Below are 22595 nucleotides of genomic sequence, written 5' to 3' on the forward strand. Positions count from 1 at the left end.
GCAAGAAATCTGTATGTATTCAAAAGGACCCAAAATAGATTGAGGGTTTCATACTGAGCTGAAAACCAAGTCATCAGCAAAGCCCATCTGTTGGAGGGTGCTTGACACAGCAAGTCAGGGTCACATCTGGCCTACTAGGTTTTCCCACCCAGCTAAATGTGGCCTCAGAGGACTAAGCCTGCTTCTACACCAATACCCAGGCAGACCTGAGGGCAGACCACATGCAGGTTGGGCTGCTGAACGAGGCAGGGCCTCAGCTGGCCTGCCACCCAACAGAGCAGGGCTGGGCTCGGCCCTCTTGGCAAATTCCTTTAAGCTTATAGTTCAGTGGCAGAAGCAGTCAGCAAATAGATAATGCACAAAAACATTTCCGTTTTCTCTGAGAAACCTGCAGTACCAATCAGTCTCCAAAGATTACAAACCAGAAGCCCTTGCCCAAATCCAGCCCACTTCTTACTTTGTGGACTGTCATCATAGCGTTTGTAGGTAATATTCCTAAGAAGAATTCAGGGCTAGGGATATGACTGGGGTTTAGGCAAGAGCACAAGGGCTTGGGTTCCATCTCCAGCATCACAAATAAATAACCTAGAAATACAGTCAAATAACAAAAAATAGCCAATGAAAAGTAAGGCCTCTCTCCTCCTTGTGATGCAGATTTCGGGACTGAGGATGTAACAGTGGCTTGCATTTGCACCGGGTGGGAGGCTGGACATGAATAATTAATTATAATCTTAAGTGCTAAGGAGAAGAGTGAAGCAGAAAAAGGCTTGGGATTGTCAAACAGACATACAATTCCTTCCCCAAAGGCAATCATGATTAGCTGTTTGTTTTCTTCCTTCCTTGTCTCTCTGCCTCTGTCTCTGTTTCTCTGACTCTCTGTCTCTGTCCTATGTCATCACACACACACACGCACACGCACACACACACACACACACGCGTGCGCACACACAGCATTGAAGCATTGATCCTGGGGCCTTGCGCATACTAGGCAAATGCTCTGCCCTAAGCTATATCCCAAAGCTGTTTCTTGAAAATCCTAAAATCCTGTGTGCATGGTAGTGTTATTGTCATTATTGATTTTGCTTTTGGAAGGTGTTGCCTACAATTCTAGATTTCTGAATTCTGAAAATTCAGATAACCTTGCCAAGCATGGTAAGTCACACCTATAATCTCAGTATTCCAGAGGCTGAGGCAGAGGATCTCTTCAAGTTCAATGCCAGCCTCAACTACAGAGAGACCCTGTCTTTTTAAGAAAAGAAAATTGGGAGAGCTAAGATACATGTGCCTCTTAACAAGGTGCTCCTGCTCTCTGGTTCACCATGGGCTCCTCCTGGTCTCTCTCCTATCCATCTCCCTGAAGTAACCCAGCCCTGTGGGCTTCCCTGTTTCTTCCCCCTTCTGTGGCAATGCCCCGCACTGTCTCCATGGGGGTCTTTGGGGTTGCTCCTGTGCTTACAACTGTCGCCACTTCCCCTTTCCACTTCTGGTGCTCCCTTCCCCTGAATGCATGGGCTGCCCTCACTGCTTTGCTCCATGAATCTGCTTCCTGTTTCCCTCCTGATTTCTCTTTGTTGGTTTGCTTATTGCCCCTCTGGACACAAATTAAGAAAAGCCCACTGTGGGCTAGGAAATATAGCTCAGCAATACAGCACCTGCCTGGCAAGCTCAAGGTCCTGGGTTCAATTCCTGGTACCAAAAAAAGGAGAAAGCCTACTTCACACACACTGGAAATTATGTTTCTTTGTGTTTTGGGTTTGTTTTTGTTTTGTTTTGCGGTTCTGGGGATTTAACTCAGGACCTTGCACTTGCCAGGCAAGTGCTTATTCTACTGAGCTATCTCCCCGGCCCACACTGGAAATTACAAGCTAGCGTGGCTATGCCTGGCTATAGAGTATAAGGGACAGAAAAGTTACTGGTTGTTTTGAGCCAGTGTCCAACCCACTCAAAACTTCTGTGTGCTGAACAAAACTAGTGCTGTTGACAGGAGAAAGCTGGGGCAGCCAACAGGTTTGGTCAAGGATAGTGAGCTCCCTTTCCTTCCTCTCCAAGAGTTTCCTCTTATAGAAGTTCAAGGTAGCACCCAAGGGAAGTGTACTTGTAGACTACTGGACAGAAGCATGAATTTCTTTCCCCGGAGGCCTGCAGATGAGAATGTACTTAACCTAGGGTTAGGCATAGACTGTCTTTCATACAGTCATTCACACTGTAAACAGTAACCAAGCAGCCTGGACACCAGTCTAGGTGACCGAAGTATATCTGTGAACAACTCCAGCATGTCTGCTGTCCAGGGGCTGACTGACCAGTGGAGGAAACAGTAATACAGCGTACAGATAATGCACAAAACAGTTTTGACTGGTAGCAGTTGCCAAGAAAAGCCTAAAGGAAGTAGGGTGGGTGATAGAGAAAGGCTTGGAGATGGGGGTTCTCTGGCTACATAAGCTAGTTTGGGAAGTCTGGAAAAGTTGCCGTTGTGGGAAGAAGCCAGTGGGGCTCGTGTTGACTCATCTGTCATTTTTGCTTCCCTTCTGGCAGAGTGGCTGGGTAGAGGGGACTGCAGGGAAGATGGACAGTTGCCTGCCCTCTCAAGTAGAAAATACAGCAAAGTATTAAATGGCACCACATGTATCTTGAAAGTAGAAACTGCCCAGGACAGTGATCCCCTTCCTTCAACAAATAAAGAGGATCAAAGTAAAAAATGGCTGCCATAGAGTAGATGAGATTTAAGGAAAACATTCTGCCAAAGCAGAGTGTGATTCCCATTTGGAACCTCATTTGAACAAATCAACTCAGTCAAAGAGACCTTTGAGACAACTGGGATGGGGTTGGGGAGTATCTAATGCAGACAATTATAAGACAGTAAAAAATTCTTATGAATTCAGATGGGTATCACAATAGCCTCATGGTCATCTTATTTAATAACCTTAACTGCCGGAGATACAACTTGCAAGATGAAACACCTGCTACTTGGATTTACTCTGAAATATTGTCAGGGCCAGGGTGTGGCTCCTTGGTGGAGCACTTGCCTAGCATGTGTAATCCATGGCTTCAGTACCCAGCACCACATAAAAAAGATAAAATATTGTAAAAAAAAAAAAAAAATGGCTGAGTGAACAGATGAAACAAGATAGCAAACGATGCTCTTTGGAACTGTTTTTGAGCGTGATTGAAAATCTCTGTACTAAGAAGTTTTTAGGCTGGGCATGGTGGCTCACACCTGTAATCCCAGCACTTGGGAGGCAGAGGCAGGAGGATCATTGCAAGTTCAAGACTAGCCTGGGCTACAAAGTGAGCTCAAGGCCAGCCTGAGCTGCATAGCGAGACTCTATCGCAAAAAGACAAAAAGAAAAAAAAAAAAAAAAAGATTTTAGGGTCAGGGATATAGCTCTGTGGCACTGTGTCTACCTGGCAAGCATGAGGTTCTGAGTTTCATTCCCTGTACCTTCTAAAAAAGAGAAGTTTTAAAAAATAAGTATACCTGCCCAAAAGTAAGTAAAAGCCACTTGTCCTATTTTCTGGGAGCAATAAGAGGTTTACCCCATCTCATGTTTTACTTTCCTCCTCTTTCAGCATGGCAGAGAAGAAGCCCTTACTGCCTGCCAAGCCCTACCTGCTGCTGCTGCTTGCTCTGCTCTGCTGAGCCACTCCATCTGGAGCCCCCATGGACAGCACCTGCCTCTGAGGCTGTCCTGGCTCAGCTGTCCACAGCGATGGTGGAGAACTGGACTGCACAGGCTCACAACCTTCACATCTGGTTTCAGGGACCAGCATCCTTCATCCTGGGACTGGTGGCCCTGAACAATGGCTGAGGCCCAGGGGACCCCATAGAGTCACACCACAGCTTCTGGGGGCCAGCAGTACTCCAGTGGACTATGACCACCTATCGGACCCTTCCCAATGATGGTGTGGACCTGGCAGCCAGCTGTGGGGCCAGGAGCACCGATGTCCTCCCAGGGGCACACACAGGGGACTACACTTCCATGGGATTCTGGGCCCAGAATGGCAGCATGTCCCAGCCTCTTGGTGAGAGCCCAGCCACCGCTACCACCCGCCCCAGCCCCACTACCCCTGCCATGCCCAAGATGGGTGTGCGTGCACGGGTGGCTGACTGGCCACCCAAGCGAGAGGCCCTGAGGGAACAAAACAACCCAAGCCCCTCACAAGACACAGATGGCGTGAAGGCCACCAAAGTGACCCATTCCATGAGAAGCATACAGAATGGACAGCCCCCTGCCAGCACCCCAGCCTCCTCAGGGTCTAAAGCCTTCCACCGAATCTCAAGGAGAAGGTCCAAAGATGTGGAATTCCAGGATGGGTGGCCACGGTCCCCCGGCAGGGCCTTCCTCCCCCTGCGGCACCGCAGCAGTAGTGAGATCACCCTCAGCGAGTGTGATGTAGAGGACACCGGGGAGCCTCGGGGTACCCGGCACACCAGTGGGGCACTGCCACTCTTCCGAGAATATGGCAGCACATCCTCCATTGATGTGCAGGGTGTACCTGAGCAGAGCTTCTTTGACATCCTTAACGAGTTCCGAAGTGAGCAACCTGAGATCAGTGGGGCTCAGAGCCTTGGTGAGCTCCTGCAGGCAGACTCTGGGCATGGGGCAAAGGGGGACTCCCACAATGGGCAGCTCCCCAAGGACAGCCTCCTCCCACTGCAGCCCTTGAAGGAGAAGGAGAAGGCCCGGAAAAAGCCCACCCGGGGCCTGGGCTCTGGAGATACTGTGGACTCATCCATCTTCCGCAAACTAAGGAGCTGCAAGCCCGAGGGGGAAGTCAGCCGGACCCCAGGTGAGACTGAGGAGGGTCGGAGCCCCCCAGAAGCCAGCAGGCCCTGGGTTTGCCAGAAGAGCTTTGCCCACTTTGATGTGCAGAGCATGCTGTTTGACCTCAATGAGGCAGCTGCCAACAGGGTGTCAGTGGCCCAGAGGCGGAACACCACCACTGGGGCCTCAGCCGCCTCCGCTGCCTCAACCATGGCATCCCTCACAGCATCGAGGGCCCACAACCTTGGGGGCCTGGACCCAGCCTTCACCAGCACTGAGGACTTGAACTGCAAAGAGAACCTCGAGCAGGACCTGGGAGATGACAACAGCAATGACCTGCTGCTCAGCTGTCCACACTTCCGAAACGAGATCGGCGGGGAATGTGAGCGCAATGTAAGCTTCTCCCGGGCCTCGGCGGGCTCCCCAGGCGAGGGCCACCTGGCTGAGCCTGCCCTGAGCACCTACCGCACCAATGCCAGCATCTCGGTGCTAGAGGTGCCCAAGGAGCAGCAAAGGACGCAGAACCGGCCCCGGCAGTACAGCATTGAGCATGTGGACCTGGGTGCCCGCTACTACCAGGACTACTTCGTAGGCAAAGGTGAGGGGATAAGTGGGTCGGGCTTGTCTCGGATGCCTCACTGCTTATGTGTCTCCTCTGAGCCAGGCTGTGCTCCTCGTACCCTCAGTACAAGAGGAAATGGGACCTGCCTGCTGAAGAGCATGAAGACCCAGCACGCAGAGCCATTCTGGCATTAGCTTTGTGTCTGATGCCTGGCTAGCACTCTGTAGTCCCTGAGCTACACGAGACCATAGGTTCCCAGTTATTCTGCAAACACAGGCTCGGTGCAGTATGTGCTGGGCACTTTCTAGAACCTGGGAATGTAATATTGACTGACTTCTGACAAAAATCCTGTCTTCCTAGCACTTAGTATATTAGTAGAGTAAGATAAACAACAAAAGACAATTATATACCCAAAATATGTAAGGTAGCATGCAGTGCTAAGTGCTGTGGAGAAGAGGGAAAAGGAGGAAGAAAATGGCAGGTAACAGTTGCAGGTTTCAGTAGGGGCTAGTCAGGGAAGGCCTCCTCAGAGGTACCATTTGAGTACTGAGCTGCAAGAGTTGAGAAAGGAAGATGTGTGGAGGTGGGGAACAGTGTTCTTGAATGGGGATCAGCAGGTACAAAAATAGAATTAGCAGGACAGGTGGAGCACATCTATAATCACAGCACTTTTAGAAGCAGAGGCCAAAGGATCACAAGTTTGAGCCCAACCTGGACAGTTAAGCTTAGTGAGACCCTGTATCAAAACAACAAAGGCTGCAGATATAGCCCAGCAAGAAGGCTCTAGGTTCAATTCCTAGAATTGGTGGGGGTTAGGGGGAGTCCTGGAATGTTAGAGGACCCGGTGAGAGGCCAGAGTTGCTGGGATAGTGGCTGCGGGAGAGTGGGAGGGGCCATGGCAGACAAGTGGCAGGAATAGAGCACGTGGGACTGTGGGCTGCGGTGAGGACTCATGTCTGTCCTGAAAGAGAGGCCATCACTCAGGAGAGCTCTGAGCAGAGCACTGACACGTCCATGGCCTCCCTCTAGTTGCATGTCAGGAGCAGGCTTGTGTTTGGGGGTGAGCAGGGAGATCAGGCAGGAGATGATGGTTGGTAAGTCAGGTAGGAGCCAAGAGTAGGGCAGAATCATATAAACCAATTCCAGATTCATTCGAAGGGTAGAGCTTGTATGTGTATGAATGATGGAAGGGATGACTTCAGGCATCAGTAGTGTCCTCAGTGCTAAGGGGCCAGTTGTAGAGGGCAGCGCAGCCTGGCATAGAGGCCCCAGAGCAGACCAAGGCAGCAGATGTACGGACGGAAAGCTTCTATGCAGGAACCTGGCCACTTTAGCCCACTCCTGTTACACAAGAAAAGCAGATAGGGCCAGGGATATAGCTCAGCAGCACAAGCGCCTGCCTGGCAAATGCAAGGTCCTGAATTCAAGTACCATTACCAAAAAGGAAAAGCAGATGAACACAATGTTGCTGTCTTTCCCAGTTCTTCAAGATTCTCTTGAAGTTCAGATCTTTTTAACGTAAACTGTCCTCTAATTTTTAAATACTGGCAACTGTATTGATTGAAAATTGCTTATAACTCTTAGTAACATGGTCAAATAATAAGTCTCTCTCATATAGAGAAGTCTAGGGCTAGGGAGATAGCTCAGTAGTCTAAGCACCTACTTCTCAAGCACAGGGACCCAGGGTTCAATCTCCAGCACCATATGCTGTGCCAGCCCCTGAACCCCAGGCATGCCTTGCCAGCTACCAAAACCAGGCGTGGTGGCACATACCTGTAATCCTCGCACTGAGGAGGCTGAAACAGAAAGATCACTATAAGCCCAAGCTGCTTAGTGAGACCCTGTACCAAATAAATAAATGATACTTTATAATTTTAAAAAAGGAAGTCTAGAGGTCAGCCCAGCACCCCTCTAAAGAGCTTTCTCAAGCTGGGTATGGTGGCATACCGCTGTAATCCCAGCACTCAGGAGGCTGAGACAGGAGGATCATTGCAAATTCAAGACCAGACTGGGCTACAAAGTGAGCTCAAGGCCAGCCTGAAGTGCTCAGCCAGACCCTGTCTCAAAAAGACCCCCAAAAAAAAGCGAGAAAGAGGAAGGGAGGGAGGGAGGGAGGGAGGGAGGGAGGGAGGGAGAGAGAGAGAGAGAGAGAGAGAGAGAGAGAGAGAGAGAGAGAAGAAAGAACGAAAGAAAGAGAAAGAAAGAGAGGCAGACAGGCAGACAGACTGACTCTCAGAAACCCTGGCCAATTGTTTGTTGACTACCCCTGTCTGGAAAGAGGCTGGGAGATGCAGACACTAGTTAGATAAAAATTCACCTTTTTTTTCTTCCCCAAAATAGAGGGGTTTAAGAAAGAATGTAGATAGCTACCCTAGTGTAGCAACTAGTTTAAAGAATTGTTAAAGCAGTAGCCTGAGGCTTGAGTATAGCTCCGCCCATGCACAGAGCCCTGGGTTCTGTCCTCAGTGCTAGTGGGAACATGTCCTGGTCAAGCATACCAGACACCAGCTAGCTCATCCCGCAGGCCTCCGAGCTCAGTCTCAAGGCCCGGTCTAGTGTCAGACCACCCCAGTTTGGAGTGTCTGTGCCATAGCTCAGCAGCTCTGTGACCCATTTCACCCCTCAGACTGTCCTCACGCAAGGAACAGAATTGACTCTGTGCCCAAGCCAAAAACGGCAGCAAGATTGAAAATAAAGAGATGAAAGAGGAAGTTTCAGACAGTTGCCAATCAAGAGAAAGCTGATGAGGCGATGTCAGTTACTTGAAATAAATTTCAAGGCTGGAAGAACTTCTTGGGAACAGAGGAGGCCATTCATGTTGATGTTTAGCATTCACTAAGGAGCTGATAGTGAGCCTGTAGCTGGGCTTAGGGGAAGATAAATAAGAAGCAGCCTACAGGGACAAGTGGACAGACCCACAGTCCGGGGGAGAAGTTGACAGATTCTGACAATGACACATCTAGTAGTGAAAATATAAGGACATACGGGCTCTGAATAAGTTCATCGGGCAACATGTGTGCATTAACTTTGTACTCAACAACACGTAGGAATATTTACATGAATGAAATGTGAAACAAATAAGATTGAGCATTAAAATATTTAGTTAGGCAAGTAGTTAGCACTCATGGAGCTTTTATACAATTTTCTTTTCTTTATCAAAAGTATCTTATTAGTGCAGGGTATGATGGTGCATGCCAATAATCCCAATACTCTGGGAAGCTGAGGCAGGAGGATCCAAAGTTTGAACCCAACCTGGGCAATTCAGTGACTTAGTGAGACCCGTCTCAATTAATCAGTCAATAAAAACTTTTTTGAAAGGCTGGGGATGTAGCTCAGTGCAAAGGCTCAGAGTTCAATCCCCACTACTACAAAATTATAAAACAACATGAAAAAGAATTTCTCTGTAGCTCTGGAAGCTGATAAATAACTTCATCATTGACCAGTGTTTACTGAGTACTGACTGTATACTGGAAGGTACTAGATATACACTGGTGAATACACCACCACCACCCTGTAGCTGCTTCGGGAATAAGCTGCTATCTGTGGAATAATGTTTATGCTTCTCTGTTTGTATTGGGGCCATTAGCTGCCACATTAAATTTTGAGGGCACCAGGATGAGGAGAGGCAATCACTTGTGCAGAAGATGCCAACTTTGTGGACTTGAGTCCAGATAGACTGAGGGTGGGTTCCTACCACATACAGAAAGGATGGTAAGGCAGCAGCTTGTTTTAGGCAGAGAGGGAAACAGCTGTCATTGAGGGGAGAGAGGAGATTTGCTCCCTCATTCACTAAAAGCTCCGTCTCCTTGAATGTAAAAGCACAGTGTTTAAATTACCTAGATCTAAAGAAACATGGTCAGAGAAAGGCGATGCCTAGGGACTTGTGTCATGGCCCCAGAACAAACATGATGCCTTGGGGGATGGTAAAAGCCAGCACTTGGGCCGGGCACTCACTGTTTCATCTTCACAACTGTGCTGTGGGCCTAGGCCACCCATAAGCCTGTTCTGCTGCCTGGGATGCTATCAAGTACTTGGCCTGGGCTGCATGGTTGATCTCACCCCAGATTTGCATTGGCAGGAAGCTCTCTAGAGTCTTAACCACTTCACAGGGGCTAACTGTCAGCTCAGGCAGCCAAAGCATGTGCAGACGGGATTAATGACAGCAGGGCTGAGTTTATTACACACCATGCGCTGTACTAAGTGTTCCATCTCTAGCCTCGAGTCACCCTCACATGAACTCCCTGAATTGTGGGTGGTATCAGGGTCCCCACTTCTCAAGTAAAAGTGCCAAGACCATGGCTGTGTCCATGTATGAGGTGTGTGTGAGCATGGTCCTGCCCTCCCACCCCCACCCCAGGCTTCCCATCCACAGGCCTGCCTCAGGATAGGACTCTCCACTCACCTGCTTTTACTTCTCAGAGCACGCCAATTATTTTGGCGTGGACGAGAAGCTGGGGCCAGTGGCTGTGAGCATCAAGCGGGAGAAACTGGAAGACCACAAGGACCATGGACCTCAGTACCAGTACAGGATCATCTTCCGGACTCGTGAGGTGGGTCCTGGCGCTGGCGTTACTGTTAGCCTTCACCTCTTACTCTGAGTTGGTGCTGGGCTCAGGGTGCTGCTCCTGTTCCTGCCCTATCCCATCCTGCGCACAGCCCAAGAGAGCTGTCCTGCCAGTCACTCCATTTTACAGAGGAGGAAACAAAGAGAAATGAAATGACTTGTACAGGATCAGTGGTACAGGCCAGGATTAGAATCCAGCTTGTGACTTCAGAGCTCAGGACTGCAAAACCTATTTGTAAGATTAACTTTCATCAACATATGAAATAATGGGGGAGGTAAGGGATCTTTTCAGGTTCCCGAGGTATCTTGCCACTGGATGGAGAGAATTAAGGTCACAGGCCTTGGGCAAGGCAGGAGCTGGAGAATCTCAGCAGACCTGCTGTTGTGTTGATGAGCTCAGAACACTCCCCTCCTCCCATTCTCAGCACAGAATCCCAATGTCCCTGCTTAGCCAGAGGCCTTCTTGACTAAAGGTCAGCGGTAGCCAGCAGAAAAGGCCTATTTAGGGCACCCCTATTCTAGTAAAAGCCTCAATTATAAGTAGCAGAAACCTGTTTCAAAGTGGCTTAAGCCAGAAAGAGTATTCACTGGTTTGTGTAACTGCACATCCTGGGGGTGGGGCTACCTTCAGGCCTGGCTGGGCTCAGAGACTCCACCCAAATCACCAGAACTCTGCCTCCCTGGCAGCTGGCTCAGCGTGGCTCTCCTTTGCATACTGAATATTATTGTCTTCTGCTACCTGCAAGCTTGCTCCAGGTCATTGGAAAAGGAGAGAGCTGTTCAGAACTGTTGTATCTTTATAGCTTCCCGGCCGTGAAGGTATTGACTCTAATCTACAAAATCTCTGGCTCTGAGCGGAATCTCAGCCCACACCCTTGGCCAGTCACTGCGACCAAGGGTAATAGAAGAAATTGGCCAAATCTAGGACATGCACTCCACCCCAGGGCCAAGGCCTGCCACTGTGATTGACAGTTCCCTGGAGCCACCCAGATAGGGGGGAGGACAGAACCTTAGCAAAGAGAGGAACAAGCCAAGCAAAAATGATAGAGGCTTCCAAAGGCCCAAGTAAGGCCAGCCTTTCCAGAACAGGGGGATTCATCAGCTAGGCAGGCCTCCCAAATTGGTCTGCCCATGGGCTTGGCCTCAGCCCAGGCAGGAGACCCAGCAGGTGACCACCACCAGGTCTTTGAATTTGAGCCAGCCAAGTCCTGGACTTCATCCAGGCTGGCAGATGCTGTGCCGAGAGCCCTTGCCACGTCCCTCAATGAAAACTTTCACTGGGATGTCCTGAAACTTTGTGGCAGCTGAGAGTGGGCCCCAAAACGCATGTTTGCAGACTTGCAGGTAGACCCCAGCCTGTGCCTTCCCCTGAGCACCAGGATAGTATATAAGGTAACAGTTCCTGTGGCATCAGAATGCTTCAGGATGTGAGCTTTGTGACACTACTAGGTTAGAAGACTGCACATTCATACACCAATGGGTGATGTGTCTCACAGCTGCTCTTACTGCTGCACATCTACCAAACTCCATGGCAGGCATTGTTCACTGTGTGCCCTTTACATATATTAATTCCCTGAAATCCTAACCCGACTCCCATGGTGAAACACTCGTGTCCTCACTTCTATAACAAAAGGCACAGAGCCATTAGGCACTTGCCCAAAGTCCCCTGAAGTAAGTGGTAGGCAGGGTGCATCTACGTTTCAGCCACTTCATGTTGGACTCATTCAGGAGTAATGGACTCACCTAACTTAGTGCCAGTGTTTCAGTGTTTTTGTTTTGTTTTGTTTTGTGGCTGCCTCAGCCCACCCTGGGGATAGGTCTGGCATAGCATGTAGTGCCTGGGATCGAACTGCAGTCCCTGTGCTTACCTAAGCTTGCCTAAGCAGGTGCTTTAGATGGCTGAGCTATCTCACCAGCCCAAGTGTTCCAGTTTTTAATGAAAACAGAATATGTAGGATGAATTTTTGAAATAACAGGTCCTATAGGTCATGAGACTTTAATGCATAGAAACAGCATCTGGATATAGCTTTGTCCTTTGGTTAGCAAGTTGGAAACAGGATTAATGCCATTGTTGGTTTGTGCCTGCTTCCATTTCCTACCCCTGGCATCCACCAAACTGGCCCAAGGGGGCTCTCGCCCACCCCAGGCTGTGCACCAGAATCCATGAATCTCCTAGCCATACCTAGATTGATCCAACCCATAGAGCTTCCTCAGCACTGCCTCCTGCCAGCCTTGAGCTAGACCTAAGCATACAGCAGCAACAAGCAGCAGAGGCTCAGGGACTTCTCTCTTGTGGTAGGAAAGACAACACGCCAGATAGCTTCATAGCTTGTGCAGTGTGATACATGGTGACAGGGTGAAAATAAAACAAGGAAATCTAGTGGGTGGTTAAATCTTGAGATGAGTGGTCAAGGGAGGTGTCACTGGAAGGTGACATTTGTGTAAAGACCTAAAGGAAGTAAAAGAGAAAGCCTAATGAGTATCTTACAGGAGGACATTCCAGGCAGAGGGGAAAGCCAGTACAAATGTCCTGAGGTAGTTCCATGTTTAATGTGTGGAAGCCCGGTCTGGGTTCTAGTTCTGCCACCCAGAAGCTGTGGAGCCCAGAGCGTGCAGCTTCTCTCTGAGCCATACTTTCCGCATGGCTATCCTAGGCTTACAGAACTATGTGTGACCTCTGTGCTATGTACAGACCCCTCCCCTTGTCACACCCAAGTCATCCTTGTGGGTTGTGGGTTGTGGTCCACCCTGAGGTACACACCCAGAAGCAAACTCTACCCTCACATGCACGGCCACACACAGAATCAGCCCTGGACTCTGCTCCCTGCAGGGCTACCCCTGTTGGGCCCTCAGGCCTATGGCCATCATCTAGGAGTGGCCTGTAAGATTTGTCTCTTCCTAAAGCCCCTCCTGTCACAGAGACAGAGTAGAGGGTCACATAACCCAAAAAGAGTAATGACAGTAGTGTTTGATATCCACTTATCCGTCACTTCTTCTCATTTGTCCCGTGATGGGGGTCCTGTCATTATCCTCATCCTACAGACAGGACTTTGGACCCCAGTGAGATCACCACTTGTCAGGGTCTGACAAAGACACGGTCCCCGGCTGCCCTTCTGCCGAGTCTGTGCCTGTAACCACTGCCCCATGGCACCTGTCAGGTCAGCTTTGAATCCTGGCTCGGGGATCAGACATCCTTCAGTTCAGTGTCCGGCATGTTCCGTAGTCATGTGGCTTTTCCTCTGTGCAGCTGATGCTCTTCGTCTGTAAAATAGGCTGTGAGCCTTGCCCTAGAGTGGTGGGAAGTGCTCTGGGTTGGGCCCCATGCAGTGGCAGCATGGGCTGCAGGGCAGCACGAGCTCTGAGGGCCAAGTGCTTTGTGACTGGTGACACTCTCACAGCTAGTGTTCCTTCTCAAGAAGTCAAGGATCCATGACGGGGAGCAGTCTTGACCTCACAGACAGACAGAGTTGTGTCCTCCTCCTGTCCACATCCGTGCTTCAGGCTCCTGTAAACCAGAACATGGGGCCCAGGCTGCCCTCCAAGCCAGCCGGCTGGCCTGCCCCAGATGGCTGCCCCAGCCACCCCACAGACAGTCTACAGTGGGCCCGAGTCTCCCAGCAGATGGGCTATGAGCATTGGCAGTGCCAAGCTTCCCACTGAGGCAGCAGACTCAGAGCTGCGCTCGGGCACCACACGCCCAAACACTGGCTCCAGAGAGCTGGGGCAGGAGGAGACCCAGGCCAGGGCTGCCCTATCTGTGCCCCTTCCTGGCACAGGCACCCCTGCCCACCGGGGACCATCTGGCCCACAGGTGCCACGGGTTCCCTTTACTCTGGCAAGCAGGAGTTTTTGACAGGCCTCAAAAGTCTTTGACAGGTTAGAAGTTTGAGACTTTATCAGTTATTCTTTTGCATTTAAAAGATATCAAATGCTCTCTGCTAAGAAAATAAACAATACAGAAGTGTGCAAGTAGATAAAAAATCGAGCGTATCGTGTCTAGTGGGACTCCATCTTCAGCAGGTACCTCTGATTTCATGCATGTGTATGTACATACATACACACAGACCTACACAATCTCCAAAGTGTACTGTTAGTGTGGGAGAAGCAAGCTGCAGCTTCTTGTTCAAGATTAAAGCATTGTAAACCTTTTTATTTTATAAAAAATAAAAAAAATTCATAAGAGAATAGCGGTAGTTAATGCACCATGTATCGTTACTTTCAAAGTAGTCATTCGTAGTGCAAGACAGTGACACAGCAGATCCTCTTGCAAAGAAACAAGCTGACTGCATACACATTTGACACACATTCTCCCAGAGGAATGACTGACTTTCAGGCTCTCTGTGTGTTCCAGACACAGCTAAACATCACAATACCACATGTAGATTTTCTTTCTCTTTCTTTTTTTTGATACTGGGAATTGAACTCAGGACCTTGTACTTGCTAGGCAGGCACTGCTCTCCTCGGTCTGTGGAGTTTCTTATTGAAGTCTTTAGTGCTCTGAGGTAGGCATTCTTATCCTTGTGTGTCAGTGAGGAAACAGGCAGGCACAGAGAAATTAAGCCACTGGTCCAGGGTCTCAGAGCTGGGGAGGGTGGAGCTGGGTTGGAATCCAGGCAGAGGACTCTCAGGTACCTCCCAGGCAAAACTCACCAGTCCCTGAACCCCAGCCAGAGAAAGACAAGACTGCATGCAGGTTGGGAAGGGCGTGGAGACACTGTGTGTCTTTCACAGCCCACTTGGTTCATTACCTGAGTAGGACGATTCCACATGTTACTAGGCTCTAAGCAGAAAGCAGATGTGACCCAAGCTGCTATGGAAAGGATGAGCTGGGAGACGGACAGGGACACCAGGAGTAGGCAGGTGGGAGGTGACAGTGGACATGACCAAGTAGAGAGAGGTGGCCACTCATGACCTACCAGAACCCTGTTTCTTCTTCCCAGTAGAGAAGAAAGGGCTGGAAGCTTTTTAAGGAGTGTCAGGCAAATGGTCAGAGCCAATAGGGAAGAACAAAGATTTCTGCTCCGTGCTGTGACTTGGTGCCAGCAGAGGGTGCTGCGGGACAGTGTCAGATCCTGTTGGCACTGCAGTTAAAACCCACAGCTCAGGGCCACCCAGACTGCCTAGGCAGAGCACCTGACATCATTGCTATGCAAGGCCTTATTCAAGACACTCTGCTTTTGAGAAGAAAGGTTTGTTTGCTTGTAATTACCAGCACCAGAACTGGGAACTCCTAGCCGTGAGATCACTCCATTCCTCCGCACACATCTTGCCCAGGTTTGGCAAAGGTGGGCTGTGTGCCGAGAAGCACAGTTCTGACACACTTCCACTGCCTCCTGCATCTGTTGATGTAAGTGAGCGTGTTTTTACAGTTGACACTGATGTTTAATGTTTAAACCACAGCTCTGTGTATTGTGGGTGCTTCTAACAAGCCCCTGAGGGAAGGATTTTCCTGTGATGTTTCAGGGCCCTGCCACACAGTCTTTGGGTGCTGTTGACCTGCTGTGCCCAGCCCAGGCCCTGGCCTGACATGGCAGCCTGCAGCAAGCACTTTGCAGTGAGAAGTACAGCTAGTGCTAGTGAGGATGTAGAACAACAGGTGCTCACAGCCAGGACTGGCAGGGTGTAAATTGGTGCAACCACTTGGAAAACTGTTCTGCAGATCAGTAAAATTAAATTTTATCATGCCTGGTAATTTAGCAGTTTCTTTCCCAGGTATAAACCTGGAAGGGAAAGTGTTCGTGTACACTAAGAGGCGCTTCTGTGAATGCTGCTTATAGTGCAGTTCAGTTGTCAAATGATTGAAGGAGTTCCAGTGCCCTCCAGAAGCAAAAATGATTTAACTTCATGATGGCAAGAAGACCAGTCTCAGCACAACATGGCCAAATTTCATGTACACAGAATTAAGAGGAAGAAAGGAAGGCTGGTGGTGGCACACACCTGTGATCCCAGCACTTACAGGAGGACCGCTGCAAGGTTGAGGCCAGTCTGGACTACATAGTGAGTTCAAGGCCAGCTTGAACTCCGTTGCATGACCTCGTCTAAGAGAGGCGTGGGGGAGAATGCTAACAGATGGCAAATGCAGGTTGCCAGTTGTCGACACTGCTTGGGGGAGTTCACTTGCCACACACTCCAAGCAAACAGGAATGAATTATGCTGCTAGAACTCAGAACAGTGGAAGGAAAGGGACAGAAGTGGGCTTCCAGAAGCTCATGCTGCTCTTCTGGATCTGGGTGGTGACTAACCAGGTACTTACTTTGTGATCTTTTCTTTAACCATGATGTGTGTATTCTTTACCTTATATTTCTAGATTATAGTTTAAGGGTAAAAGATTTTTAAAAATTTTTAAAGCTTGGGGGAAGTCAGACTTGGTTGGAATTCTAGTTCAGCCTCTTGTCAGCTGTGGTGGTGTGCGATAAGGCACCTAACTCCTCAGCTTCATTTTCCTCATCTGTAAAACAGATAAAATCATCCCATGAATAGACAAGCACATAAAATTAGATAATTACAGCATCACCTGAAGCACAGTACAGGGAAATTGCAGTGGACCTAGTTACTAAGTATATCAGCAACTTGACTAAAAAGTAACAGAAAACCTAACTAACCATAACTAAAACAAATAGGGATTTTTAAACATCATTTGACAAGAGGTTTGGGGCTGGGGAGATGGCTCCCTGGAAAGTGCCAGGGCCTGAGTTCAGTCCCCAGTTCTGCCAAAAAAAGTTTACAGGTAGGCAGCTGCAAGTGTCCATTTCTCTGTGACTTTTTGTTATCTCTTTCCACTTGATCACAACATGGCAATCATGAGCTCCAGACACTTCATTCTCACATCAGTGTCCCTAGCAGGAAGAAATGGGCAGGTGAGAAAGGACTTCCTTTTTATTATAGAGAAGAATCTGCCCCAGAAATCCTTGGCAAGGACTCCCGTGTGTGACATTGCCTGGAACTGGCCACATAGCAGCTCTAGAAAAAACTTAAAAAGCAGCATCTGAGAAAGGGGAATTATATGGCCATAACTAGCTTTGGTTAAAGAATTTGAATCCTAACTCTGCATCAGAGCTACCTGAGAGGGGTTGGGGTACGTGTGGAGGGGGATGTACGTGCACACCCACACACAGATTTTATGGATAGATACACAGTCACACCTTGGTAATTGTCTGTTTTGAATCTCATCGTATTTGATCCTTGCTGCGTTTTGATGCAAGAATTTTGTCCCAATACTGGTAATTAGCATGTCAACTAGAATTCATTGGTGTCAATTACCTTGCATCTTGCTGCCCTTTCCAACTAAAACACTTCGTTTCATACTCATCACCAATTAATAATGCATACCAAGGTACCAATACACATATGTGCAATCCCCCCATCCCGGCCAGACCATCCAAATCAGTCACTGGCAGTGGAGCTGGGGCTGGTGCTCAGTGGTGGTTCAGTCACCTAGTACATGTGAGGCTCGGAGTTTGCTCCATGGCATAGGAAAAAAACAAACAAACAAACAAAAACAGTGGTAGTTAATTTTTCATGACAGTGGTTGAAAGCCGTTGCCACAGTTTGAGATCCAAGCTGGTCCCAACCTCTAGGGCAGGCAGGGGCTCCACATGAGAGTGGACAGGAATGTGTTGAAATCATGTTGATGCTTTGGTAGTGACCTCCGGGGCTGGGTCCCATGCAAGCCTGCCACATTCCTTATGCTTCCTGCCATCCTTCCTGCATTCCATGTGCCTCTCAAGTGGCAGCTCCCAGAACAGGGTCTTGGCTTGTTCCCCACATCTAGAACAAGACCAGCACACAGCAGGTAGTGGCAGGGTGTGTTGGGCAAAGGGGAGCATGTCACATCCATAGTTGGATTTAACCTCCCAGCCTCCCTTTGGGGTCAGGACACTAACACTATGCCCATTTTTGTACCATGGGAGAGGCAGTTGAGCCTCAGACATCTGAAGTCATTTGATCTAAGTCACACAGGGAAGAGGCAGCAAGTTCAAGTCCTGACTGCTGCAGAGCATCTGCCCTTAGCACGTCTCATGTTACATCTCTTGGAAGGCAGAACCCTTACATGCTCCAGCCGCCATCAAAGCCCAGGAAGCCTGACTATCCCTTTTCTCCCTTGGGCAGCTCATCACCCTGCGGGGCTCCATCCTGGAGGATGCCACGCCCACGGCCACCAAGCACGGCACTGGACGGGGCCTGCCTCTGAAGGACGCCCTAGAGTATGTCATTCCCGAGCTCAACATCCATTGCCTACGCCTGGCACTCAACACTCCCAAGGTGACAGAACAGCTGCTGAAACTGGACGAGCAAGGGGTGAGCTGGGACATGGCATGGGCAGAGCATAAGGTGGGCCCTGGGAACACCATCCTGCACCCTACTCATGCCTGTCTTCTCCACTTACTTTTGACATGTAACATAGAAGTCTACTTACACTACTTTGAGCAACAGGAGGGATTTGTTAGTTTTAAGTATGCCAAGAAATAGCCTGAGGATGTCATAGCCACTAGGGAAAAATTTCCAATGTGCATATTTGTGTGTGTGTGTGTGTGTGTGTGTGTGTGTGTGTGTGTGTGTGTGAGACAGGCGCGCGCACACACACACACACACACACACACACACAGAATGAGAATTTTCTTCCCCATCTCTGCCCACAGGTTCCCTCGTTTCTCTGGCTCTCCTGCAGCCCCCAGCACTCCTGTTCGGCTTATTGCCATGTGCAGACCTAGCTAGCTGCATCTCAGGCCTAATAGAGCTGCTGACTAGCCCCACTTAGGTCATGCATCTGTTAGTGGCTCAAGGGGCAAGGCAATCAGGGAGTACCTGAAGCAAGCGTGGTTATTGAATGAGAGTCTCTTGCAGATTTTGCTTTAGTTGGCAGAATCTCAGCCAGCACCCATCCATCTTCTGCAGGCAGCTGGCCATGGCCACCCCATCTCTACTCAAGAGTGGTATTCATTGCCTGCTGCCTCCACCTGAGGTGGAGAAAGTGGGTATCATGAGGGCCTTCTTCTCCTTTTTCTTTTTAATTTTTGTAAGTACGTGTTTGCGGTATATAGTGTTTATATTCATCATAGGGAGTTGGTATGTGTATATCACACATCTTGATTTTTTTACTTCCCCTTCCCTCCCCCACCATCCCCCATTGGATGCCTTCCTGTGCTTCTCTGGAATGAGAGGGAGGAGAAAGGAAGCTGGATTATGTCCCCAGCCCCATGGCTCTGGGCTCTTGAGTGGTCCCCTCAACCCCCTCTGCACCCCTGCAGTCACTCACACAGCCACCCTTGTGTCCACAGCTATGCCGGAAGCACAAGGTGGGCATCCTATACTGCAAAGCCGGCCAGAGCTCTGAGGAGGAGATGTACAACAACGAAGAGGCCGGTCCAGCCTTCGAGGAGTTCCTTGAGCTCCTGGGCGAGAAGGTCTGCCTGAAGGGTTTCACCAAGTACGCTGCCCAGCTCGATGTCAAGAGTAAGTGAGGCCCGCTTGGATGGGGAGCAGCTGCCATGCGCCCACCTGGTGGGGATACCAGGAGCTCTCAGGCACCACTGTGCAAACCAAACTAGTGCAGCGTCTTAAGGGAAACAGTTTAGCAGGTGTTCTGGTGACTCGGAGACCCCTGCTGCTAGGCTCGGCAGCTACACTCCTAGACTCTGGCTGCCTGGGAGTGCTGTGGAATCAGAATGGTGGGAGTTAGGCCGTGGCAGCCTGGTGCAGGCCACCTGACTCATGGCTCACGTAGACAACAGTTCTCAGAGGAGTGTATACCACATGATGTTCCTTACATATCAGTTATTCACAAAGTGAAACACTCTTTGGAATCCATTCTTATGGAACTCTAAAGAAAAGCGAAGGAATGATAGACACTACATTCCAGGTGGTGGGCACCTCTGCAGGGACCATGCATAGGACTGGGAAGAAGCTCTGAGGGTCAGAAGTGGCCTATTTCCTAAGGCAGTGGCAGGAGTGGCAGGTACATGTTGCCATGATAGCAGTCATGCATGTGTACATAGATGTTTCTGGTGTGTGGATTGGAAATGTTTTATAAGTAGTTAGGGAGATGGGTGGGTTACATTCCTGGGTGTCACGACTTCCCAGGCCTTAACTGTATATAGCGTTGTCATTGGGTTGTGACTCAGTCACCTCAGCTCCCTCATCCATACAGTGGGGGTTATAGCTGTGCTTACGTCAGGCATGTAGGGAGGCTTAGTACACTCCTGTTATCAGAGGTCCTGAGCTGTTCCTCCATGCTGGGTACTTCCTAGAGGACAGCAGCTATCCAAAGAGGGCCGAGGAGGCAGTAGTCTCCAGCATGCCTGGCATCAAGGAAGTGGCGAGTGTAAGTGTGACTGTTGGAGGTGTTGATTTCTTTCTTCTCTAAAGGAGCAAGACAGGCAGGAAAAGGAAGAGGGGGTGTATTCTCCCCTTCTTAGACAAGTGCTTGCGCCTGAGCCTCAGGGTCCGCCTTCACACCATGAAGCTATACTCCTCCCCCACGCCGAGTGCTCCCTGCGAGGACCGGGTGCCCAACACAGGCCCGATAGAGAACTGATGTTCTCTTCCCACATGGCCTCTGTGGAAGCAGATTTTCTCAGAGAACCCTTGAAGTAGTGTCCTCGCACAGTACCCCCAGCTAACAGGTAGGCCTGCTCCTGGCTTGAGCAGCCACATGGAGCTCACCTGGCTCTGGCATTGGCTGACTGTGGCTTCTGTTTCCTCAAATGACTCTGAGAGACACCTGGAAATACTGTTACAAAAACAGCTTTGGAGAGGTTGGAGTGTAGCTCAGTGGTAGAGCCCTTGTCTGGCATCCACAAGGTCCTGGGTTCCACCCCCAGTGTTGGGAGAAAGAAAAAAAAAAAAGATAATGAACAGTGAGCCAGGTGCAATAGCGCACCACACCTATTGTCCCAGCTACTGGGGAGACTGAGACAGGAGTGCTATTGAGCTCAGGAATTTGAGACCAGTCTGTGGGGAAGCACTATAAAAAAGAAGAAGAAGAAGAGGAGGAAGAAGAAGAGGTCAAATCTAGCAGATCTGGAGGCAGCCAGACTAAATTCTGGCTCCAACTCTATTACAGTGTGACCATTCTGTGCCTCAGTTTCTCTCTCTAAAATCTGAAGTCTCTATTTAAGTGTGCCTCTCCCTAATCTGTCCTATTAAAGAGAACTAGCACCCTGTCACAATAATCACTTCCTTGCTTTCTTCATATCATGCGACCCCAAACAGTAGAACTGTGTGTGTGCATGTGCGTGTTTGTGTGTGTGGGGGGGGGGGGGGGGGTGGCTGTTGATTGAACCCAGAACCTCCTGCACATAAACTTCATACCCTAACTCATTTGGTCTGCTTTTGCATGTAACTTGAATGGAATCATACAGTACACGCTCCTTTGTACCTGGTATCTTTCACACAGGTTATATTTATAGCATTCACCCCTGTGGCAACTATGCCTTCTTCCTTTTCCTGGCGGTATATTTTTTCCATGGTATGTCTGTCCCACAGTGTGTTTGTCCATTCTTTTGACTGACAGTAGAAGATCCTTGCACCCAACTGCAGGGTATATGCACATGGTTTGTCTAGGCTGCATCCCAGGAGAGAAATTGGTGTGCTGCCTGTTTAAGAGACATAGGGAAGCTTGCAGCTTAGCTCAGTTGTTTAAGAGACATTGCCGAAAAGTTTTTCAAAGTGATTACACCAATTTACACACCTAAGCAGCCACATAAAGGGCTCTGGTTTCTCTCTCTCCTCACTAACTCTTGGTACTGTTAGGCTTTTTAAATTTTATCAAACTAGCGATTGTATAACAAGAGGTTTCCTTTTTATGTAAATTTATTTCATTTTAAAGAGTGGACTTAAGTAAAAGCATCAAGTTGAAAATCAACACAGATGGTATGTGGGATATGGCAAAAACTCAGAGGCTCTGGAGATGTGGTACTAACTGGTGTTTCCATCCTAGCCGATTCCACGGGCACCCACTCCCTCTACACAACGTACCAGGACTACGAGATCATGTTCCACGTCTCCACGCTGCTCCCATACACACCCAACAACAGGCAGCAGGTCAGTGGTTGCTAGCTGGCACACACCTGGCCCCAGGTGCACCCCCTCCCCAGGCTGTCTGCTGGCTCCCTGCCCAGACTTGGCTCGCAGTGTCTTCCCGTGGGGGGATGGAGGCCCTTGAAGACCCTCAGTGCTGTGATCATTTCACTTGGAGGTAGAGGCTAGGCCAGCTGTTAGGTATGGTTCTTGTCTCAGTTGCCTTTCTGTCATTGCTGGGACAAAATACCTGACACCCAAGATTAAGGAAGGAAAGGTTTATTTAGTTCAGTGTGTGGAGGTTTCAGTCTGTACTTTGCTGGCTCCAAGGCAGGGTGCCACACGGCAGAGGGCAGCAGTGCAGACAGCAGAAAACAGCAAAACAACAAGCACAAAAGAGAGGAGTAGTGGCAGCAGTGGCAACAGAGAGCAAGTCTGACTCTCTTATGTTGCCTTCAGGCTGTCCACCCCAGGCCGTAGCACTCACACCCATAATCCCAGCACTGGATTATGAATTAATCACAAAGTCTAGATGTCTGCCCCATGACTGTATGAGGCTTTGGAGGCACAACTAGACGCAAACCATAACAGTTCTCTGCTGCTCTTTGGCCACACCTCTTGCCTCTCTACCTATACCGATTCCCCCCAGCATCTCCTAGGTCATCGCAGGTCTTATGAAAAAGAATAA

At 49.4% G+C, this 22595-nt stretch overlaps 1 protein-coding gene across 3 annotated transcripts in view; it reads left to right on the forward strand.

Moving 5' to 3' along the window:
- The first annotated feature begins 3564 nt into the window (after nucleotides 1–3564).
- Sipa1l3 (signal induced proliferation associated 1 like 3) overlaps nucleotides 3565–22595 on the forward strand; it is a 116602-nt gene continuing 97571 nt past the window's right edge. For all 3 annotated transcript variants that reach the window (XM_004636768.2, XM_023721475.1, XM_023721477.1), the window contains exons 1-5: nucleotides 3565–5361; nucleotides 9745–9875; nucleotides 17999–18187; nucleotides 19168–19342; nucleotides 21828–21931. In XM_004636768.2, the coding sequence (XP_004636825.1) occupies nucleotides 3870–5361; nucleotides 9745–9875; nucleotides 17999–18187; nucleotides 19168–19342; nucleotides 21828–21931 (2091 nt within the window). In that variant the 5' untranslated portion in view covers nucleotides 3565–3869. The remainder of the gene's footprint in view (nucleotides 5362–9744; nucleotides 9876–17998; nucleotides 18188–19167; nucleotides 19343–21827; nucleotides 21932–22595) is intronic.

Source organism: Octodon degus, unplaced genomic scaffold (assembly GCF_000260255.1).
Source record: "Octodon degus isolate 3935 unplaced genomic scaffold, OctDeg1.0 scaffold00083, whole genome shotgun sequence".
Classification (NCBI taxonomy): domain Eukaryota; kingdom Metazoa; phylum Chordata; class Mammalia; order Rodentia; family Octodontidae; genus Octodon; species Octodon degus.